Source organism: Phaethon lepturus, unplaced genomic scaffold (genome assembly GCF_000687285.1).
Source record: "Phaethon lepturus isolate BGI_N335 unplaced genomic scaffold, ASM68728v1 scaffold9026, whole genome shotgun sequence".
NCBI lineage: Eukaryota > Metazoa > Chordata > Aves > Phaethontiformes > Phaethontidae > Phaethon > Phaethon lepturus.
In genome coordinates, this window is record NW_010546890.1 from 1 (window position 1) to 8,358 (window position 8,358).

General features: G+C 44.5%; 1 protein-coding gene across 1 annotated transcript; it reads right to left on the reverse strand.

Moving 5' to 3' along the window:
- Positions 1-1,880: 1,880 nt before the first annotated feature.
- Positions 1,881-7,996, reverse strand: LOC104622611 (aldose reductase-related protein 1-like). The gene is given in 10 exon segments (XM_010289449.1): positions 1,881-1,923; positions 2,231-2,313; positions 3,074-3,157; positions 3,677-3,718; positions 3,721-3,751; positions 3,879-3,975; positions 5,175-5,252; positions 5,255-5,306; positions 7,427-7,594; positions 7,964-7,996. Coding segments are annotated over 10 exon segments (711 nt in total).
- Positions 7,997-8,358: the final 362 nt, after the last annotated feature.

Genomic DNA, 8,358 nt, shown 5'->3' on the forward strand with positions numbered 1-8,358 from the left:
AGGGCAGTGGTGGGAGGGGGTGGCTGGGTTGAAGGGGGCTGCCAGAGGAGATGGTTGGAGCGGGATGGGCCATCATCCCTGAGCGCCTGACCGGGGCGGAGCGCCCTCGGGCTCAGAGCATTTGGTGCTGTCCGGGGAATCGGCCCCCGAGGCTGGCAGGGGCCCTAGGGAGGCCGGCGGTTTGGGCGCAGCACCGAGGGGCTGAGCCTCCCCTGACCGGGGGGCAGACACCCGCGTTGTGTGGCATCTGAAAGTCCCCCCAGCACCGCTTGGGGGTCGTGGCCGGAGCTCGGGGGCTGGTGGCCGGCGGGGGGGGGGCAACCGGCTCTCCTCTGAGGGCTGGCTGCCCTCTGGTGTCCGCAGGGGAAAGTGCCGAGGGGCTTCGCTGTCCCGGGGAGGATGCCTGTCCCCAAAGTGCAGGTGACTGCAGCCCCCATGTGTGTACTTCACGGAAGAGAGGGTGCATGAGGTCTAGAGAGCCTAAAAAGAGCAAGTTGGGTCTGAACCAAGGGCAGCTCCCACCATGGGTGTAACGGATCGTGCTGAAGGATGCTGTCTTGTTCAGCCCAAATCGCCCCTGGCTGTGACTGGAGCTTAGAAGTTGTCCCTGAGGTGGGTACCTAAAGTTAGGGGAGATGATTCCCTAAAAGAGAGACTTCAGCAGCTGCCTGTGATGTAGATGCAAAGCCCAAGGACAGCTGTGCAGAGTGTGTCTGAAATACAAAGCACATCTTAAAAACAAAACAGCAAGCAAATTCTCATTTCTTTTGTTTGTCTGCAATAGGCTGATATCTATTAGTAATTTTAGTGCTTCTGCACAGAACTTGTACTGCATCCCTCTGCTACATTTTGTTCCTGGCCCAGGGGCTTGTGTATTACCTTCTTTTGGAAGTTTTAGTCTGAAAAAAAAGTAACAGTTTTATCTGTAACAAGCAGAATATCGAACTAAAAAAAACAACAGAGCTAGTAAAGAATGAACTCAGTTCCTAAAATCAAATGGTATTGGGGGTCCAGCATCCTGTCCTAACTATAAGGTCTCGGCAGGGGCATAAACACTCACACTTTCAAAGCAAGAGATCTTTTTGATCAGGCAGGAATCTTCTATTTCATTGTTACATTTAAAGATCAGTTTTTCTCAAAGATGGACATTTGAATAAAATGGCAGGTGCAAGTTCTGGGTTTTTTTTTTTTTTTTCTTGTTAACAATTTTCCACATAAGGATAGAATTTCACAACTAGCAATAATCTGAAGCACATATTGAAATTGTGTTGTATCCAAAACCCATCATGCCGTTGTATTCTGACACACAGGAGAAAGTCTGTGTAAAAATACTGCTGAGCATGCACCTGTATGTTTTCTGCATATGGATTTTTTTTTTTTTTAAAGAAAGGGGTAAGTAGGAAAAAACCCCACCTTTCTCAGTTAGTTCTGGAGTAGTAAAACTCCTGTTTGTCTCATTCATCCTAAGGAAGTTAGTCTTTAGTTCACATTTCTCAGAGATTTTTCTCCAGTGCTCACAACTGCTGACTGTCCTTAGCCTGTTGTGTTGATGCAAGATAGAGTATAAATGTGAATGTGTTGTTCAAAGTTTTCTCCTTTGAACAAGGGAGAACTTTGTTCTCCCTGTTTTCTCCTTAATAATTCTCTGCCAAAATGTGGAATCATTGCAGCCCACATTTCATTCTTTATTTTAATAAATTTCAATTCTTTCAATTTTAATCTATCCTTCTTTAAAAAAAGAAACAACAGAAAAAATAATCACCGAATACACATCCTATGATTTAATTTGCTGCAGGAGGAGTGATGCAGTAAGAAAGCCAGATAAATTGATAGGAAGAATATCAGACCAAGCTCTGGAGGAGGGCAGGCTATGACCATCTTCAGTATTCTGCATTGAAAGGGTACTCCTTGTAAGTTTTGCACCTGAAGGGAAAAAATACTTCATTTCAGCCATCAATTTTTTTTTTAATAAATCAAGCTCTAGTGGGTGCTTAGAGGAGCCACCAAGGCAGGATCTGAACAACATAATTGTAGAATGGATTTATGGATTTGTTCCATATTTATTTTCTTGGATAACATGTGCTGATTGTACACTGGGAACATTCAAGTCACTTTGTTATTGAGGCTCCCAGCATTCTAGGCAATGTTTAGATGCAAAATCTCTGTATATGTAGTATTGGTAACTTAAGGGTTTGGAAAAAACAAATACTGAATGCTACCACTTACTTACATGCTTGTTGTACAGGCTCTCCAGTTTTTGTTAAAGGTGAAAATAGTTGCCATCTCCTCTTTAGTCAATTTGAAGTCAAACACCTAACAAGAGAAACAGCTGGAAGCCACCTCTCTGAACAAATCAGACTGTAAATAAAACCCATAAAGTTAAAGAATAAGTCTACAAGGGAGGGGAGCTGGTTAGAAGAAAGTCTTGCTTCATGAAGGAGGCAAAGGCATCTCTATTTCGAAGAGCTCGTTGGCAGAGGGAATAAAAAAGAATATCCAAAGTTGCAGTTACACATGCCAGCTGTTGCAAGATGCTTGGTCAGCACTTAGCATTGCATCCACCACTTGTGAAGAATGCATCTTTCTGTCCTATTCCAAAGGAACATCTACAAGACTCTCATATTTCACTTAATCGAGCTAAGTCTTTTGAAATCTTGATGACCAGTTTCAATCAAGGACCACCAAATTAACAATGGAGCAACAAGGCTTATGGATACCAGGACTATTTTCTTAAACAGTGCTTGCTCTACATAAGCCTTTTGTGGTGGGCTACTGCACTGGGGTGCCAGTCAAGCACCATGTGCCAGTTCATCTGCAACCTGCAGAATAGGTGACACCATGTAAGGTGACGGCTAAGATTATCAGCAGTTTCCAAAAAACCTTGTTCACTTCAGCTCACAGACTGTAACCTTAACTTTAGCCCTTAGGAGAGCGTAGGTAAACAGAGAGAAAAAGCCCAGTCCTCTGGCCTGAGGAGGACATGGGAAGGGTGAGAAAGGATCACCGCTTGCTGCGCAGGGGGAAGGCGTGCCATCCCTGAAGGGCAGCACCCAGGTCACTCATACTCACTCACCTTGAAGTTCTCCACAACGCGCTGTGGTGTGACAGACTTGGGAATTGCAATCACATTTCTCTGGATCTGAAAGCAAAGGAGAATCTGCAAGAACAGACCACTGAACAGACCATTTGTCCTGTTCTGGAGGAAGCAGAGCCTGTTCCAACAGCTGTTTCCCCTAAGCTAGACCCACTTCTGCAGAGCTGCATTTCAAATCATTCCCGTCACTGTGGCCTAGGTAGTGCTTCCTGAAGAGCAAAGAGGGAAAGGGTGGAGCCTCCCATGGAAGGCCTCCTTTCCCATCCAGCTTTGGGACACTCAAGTCTTTTCCTTCCCACCTGGACTTCTATCAAGGTTTCATTCTCTGCAACAGGACTTTAGATGGGAAGGCTGAAACATGACAGCATCTGAAGACGGGATAAGAAAATGTTTCTTGTTGACAGTCAAAGAGCCCTTGCAAGCATGCATTGAAGGCCACATAGAAAACAAACCTGCATTGCTACTTAACACTGCAGAAGAGCACCGCAGTTTACACGGAATGAAAAGCCAACCTGTCCCTTATGTTGTCATTAGCTGTCCTGCGTTATAAGAAGGTGTACCCACTGTCCAGCACCTACGTACCTGTGCTATCATTTTGTTGTGCTGGGCTGCAATCTCTTTGATCGCTTGGGGTCATCCAGCTCCTCTGGCTTAGCCCTACACAGAGGAAAGATAGCAACAGAAATCTGTATTTAGATGAGTGATGAATGGTGCACTTACTGTCTCAGTGACTCTTCAAGCATAATCCATGCCAGCTCCCTCTCAAATTGCAAGGCAGCCTTACCATGGCCTTTCATGAGAGCCAAGGGGACTGTATGCTGTCATGGCAGCCCCTTTGCAGTGACAGTACTTGATCAGCTTCTCCTGGGCGAGGTATGGGTTATATTTGACGTGGCAACACAGGAGTAACAGAGATTGATAGTAATACAACTGCTGTAACTCGCTCCAGGGATTATCTCCTAATGCACTTACAGGTCAATTTTTGCTCTAATGGGGCAGTCTTTGCAAAGTATTATTCAGCCTTAGTTTTGCACAGTGCTTGCTTTTACAGTAAAGCTTCTTGCATCTCTCGGCCTTTGCTCTGGGGAAAGAGCATTTCATAAGGCTCATCTTTGGTTTCTTTGGTCTCTGAGAAGGTATGTTCTGAGGTGCTTCTCTGAGATTTCTAAGCAGTAGTTTAGCAAATATTGAAAACCCCAGAGCCTTGTATATTCAGTAATAATGTGGAGTGGGATTAGAAGGACAAGCTGCATCTGCTCTGTTCTCCCTTCTTCTCTGTTCTTGTCATAAAAGCCCCATCTTGTGAGTTTATGTGAAGGGGTTCTATAGATATCTGTAGTTTTGGATGCATTTTTTTCTTTTAGCCTGCCCTTTTTTTTGTTAACTACACACAGAGACAGTGTTGAAGTACCCTTAGGACTGATAAACTCTGGAGGCTAGTACTTGTAGTGAACCTACAAGAACTACTGAATTCAGAACTCTAAGAGATGCCTGAATCTGTACAAAGCCACTTGGAGAAATAAGCATCTACAGCATGTTATGTAGCTACTGCATACAAAAGGGTGGTGGCTGCTAGGTGCAGACAAAGACTAGGTAATTTTTTTTGTGTATGTGTGTATACACACACTGTATTTTTATTTTATATAAATAAAAAATCTTCAGGGCAGATACCAGGAAGCCACTGGTGTGCCAATACATGCTCTGCTTCTGCATATACAGTTAGAACTGACCTGCCATTTCCAACTGGGTGACTGAGTGAATTGTGCGTGCATATGTGCATTGCATGAGTGAGAAGAAATGCATGTGTTGTGTGAACAGTTATCTGCTATTAATAGTAGATTGATGCTATTACTAATAACAGAACAAATAAAGTATTTTAAGAAGTTATGGTTGTAATTTGTGTACTACAACTTCATGCCCTGTCAGGATATGGGAGATCTACAACATCCTCATGTGTACCCAGAAATAATCATAGGGTGTTAACATGCTGTTATCTGCTTTGTTCTCCCTTTTTCCAGCCTGTCCTTAAACTGCAATCACATCTTCATAATCCTTGGAAACTATTCACCTGTAGTCACTTAGCAGCTTACCTGGTTATTTGCAGGCTTCTGTTTCAGCCCCAGCTTGTTCAAGATTCTTTCAATCTGCTCATGGTTAAGTCTGAGATTCCAATGGCTTTTACCAGACCACAGTCCATCAACTCTTCCATGGCCTAACAGAAAGAGGAGCAAAGTTAGCATCCAGTGTAGAAGACAGGGCCTGAAGATGTCCTTCCTGGTATGGCTTGTTTCCTTTCATGGGAAGGGAAAAACAACTGTTTGGACATGCAAAGTTTGTCTCTTGGGGAAAAGTGTGCACTGCTGTATTTGTGCCATGTCTTCCATCTCACCCAAACCCAAAGGCTCATTTCTCGAGATGGCAGAAATTCACACGAAGTTATTTACACGTGGAAAATAATAATAATCAATAATGTTTTGTCAGGCCAGCACTGGAGGGCTGTACTCCAGGCTGTAGGCAAGATCACTATCTAAAATATATTTATTCCTGCAAAGTGTATTTGAGCAGTTTAAGAACTGTAGTGAAGACAATTCTGTAGTTGTTGTGGTCAAGCAATCTGGTCTGCAGCTCCACTGAAGACATCAGCTGGACTAAGCATGTATGTTTTGAAAAGCTACATTGTATCCTGCACAATAAATATACAACAACTTTATGACTGCTGAAGGTAATGAAAGCATGGAAAAGATTGCCAAGGGCAGAAGATATGATTCTCCCACTGTGGCTGGACTTACCTCCTATGGGTATTGACATGCCTTTGTCATCTGTGGGAAACAGCTCCTCTCCTGCCTGTCAGTGACAAAGTGCTTAAAACACTCTTTGGTTGGAAGTTAATACCAAGACAACTGAGGACCATGATAGCTTTAACTTCTAGTACAGAAAATACTAATACTTGTCTACATCATTCATGCAGGTTTACAGCATTTTGCCAGCAACCATTCCTAGTAGGAGGAACAGGTCTATCTCCTGGACCCAGCAAAGTGGTGAGTCACCAAAACACATACAGATAAACAAGTCACACCATTTGTGGAACAAACAAGCTTGCTGTACTCCTCTGTCATGCCTATTAAGAGAGAACAAGAACTGTGGTTTTTTTGAAGATTTTTTTTTTCAAGAGCATAAGGACCTGTTTAGGTCCCAAGAGCACTTAAGTTAGGTCTAGGGTGAGCCACATCTGCTGAACAACGTATTATGTACACATAGAGGTCTGTTGTGAGGGGAGCCTCAGTTTAAGTTGGTGGCACTAGGAAAATCAGAACATTTCAGACATACAGGAACAGAGAGAGACCTTGCATCTCCATATTGCTCTACGCTTAGTGTGTTGTGCTGATGTCAGAGTATCATTGACACTTTTACTCAAGGGCTTTGTTCACATAAAACTAACTATGACAGCTTTGAAAGTATGACAAACAGTTGACAAGCTCAAAAGCAACAGATAGGATGGAGGTCTTACCTTGTCTGTAGCAGAAAAGAAAAGCTAAGACTAGAAATAGACTGAGACATCTGTTCCTTTGAAGTACATGAATTATGAAACTCGGATGTCAGAAAGCCTCACCTTTTGAAATCCAAGGTCTGTGGAACAACACTAAGGCTCCTGGACCAAAGGTCAGCTCAATCTGTACTGTATTAAGGAGTCGGTGTTTAAACTCAGAAATGGAAAATAGAAGCATTTTCTTTTGTTCCATGATTCTGTAACACATAGAGGAAAGAATTTCTGTCAGGCAGCAAAGTACAGCCCTCCTTTCCACAAAGTAGGAGGCTAAGTCATTGGCAGATTAGTATATTTCGGATTTGTAGAAGACCATGCATAATCAGAAGTAAAGCAGCACAACTCAAACTTGCAGGTGGGAGGCCTGATCTTAGTATCAAAAGGGCAGAGGACGCTGTGCAAGCAGCAGTCTCATGGGCAGAGATCAAGATCCTGGCTCATCTGCCCAGAGTAAAGCCAAATGAGCAGCACCAGAGCAGTGCTGGTGCACACAAGAGACACATGGTCTTCCTGGACTGGAGCAGCAGTAGCGCTGCAAGTGTTACTGGCAGTTATTAATACATACTTTGAACGGTCTCATGAAAACGGAGAATGTGGAGCATCTCTTAGATAAGTCTTTATAAATTAAGGTGACAAAAAGAAGCTTCCATCGGTATTGACCTGAACTATGCTCTGAATTACCCCATACTATAGCACACAGCCTTTCCCCACCACTCTGAATTTCCTCCTATGAACGTGTTCTACACAAAGCAGGCCTTCCCCTGGATCCTAGGTCAGCAGATCCTTACCCTACTGACAATGAAGAGGTCATCTTGTTCCACAACGCCTTCCTTGATTTTCTGTCCGATCCCTTCTGCGACTTCACTCTCATTCTGGTACACGTAGGCACAATCAAAGTGGTGGTATGCAGCATCGATGGCAGCCATCACTGCAGCTGCTACTTGCCCAGCTGGGGACTGAAAAAAGAAGGTTAAGATCCCAAATCAAAACATACAGGCCATTTCCTTCTTATCTAAAAACTAAAGAAACACATACAAAGGGGTTTTGAGTTCTTCCATGCAGTGTTCTTAAGGGTATATTCATCTTACAAATGCAGGCTCCTGGGCTCAAAGCCAGCCTCCAGCCATTAGCCCCACTCCCATGCAGGCTCAGCCCAACAGCCAGGTGGAGCAGAGCCCCAGACACCAGGATGGTTCTCCAGAGCTGGACCAGGGGGAACCGAGCTTTGGTCCAGAGAGCTCAGCAGTGCTTCTCGCCCAGCACTCCTTGCTTCCCAGTGCTGTGCCTACACCTTAGTCATCCACGTCACCATGCAGTGCCTGTACCATGCTCCAGCCCAGCTCATCCTCTGGGCACATCCCGCCTGTCATTTGAAGGTTCTGTCAGCTGCTTCCTTCAGAGATGGGAGATACATGTGTTTCTATATCCTGAAAAGGTGTGTAAGAGCTGTGCACAAAGAAAATTTAGCATATCTTGTTAGGACAAATACGGTAATGTGTGTTTTCAGGCATTGTACCGATCGCTTATTTTGCAGTCATCGTAACAGTGGTGCAAGTCTCTTTGTCAGAACTTGCTTGAAACGCGCGAATCGTCTTCTGAAGCCGTACCTTATTGCCAGGTGACTGACGGTAACCTCGCCCTCGGTGTAAGCTACTCCGCACAGAGGCGGCTGGCAAACCAGGAGGGACGGCGAGCGGCGGGCGCGGCGCCCGGGAGGCGG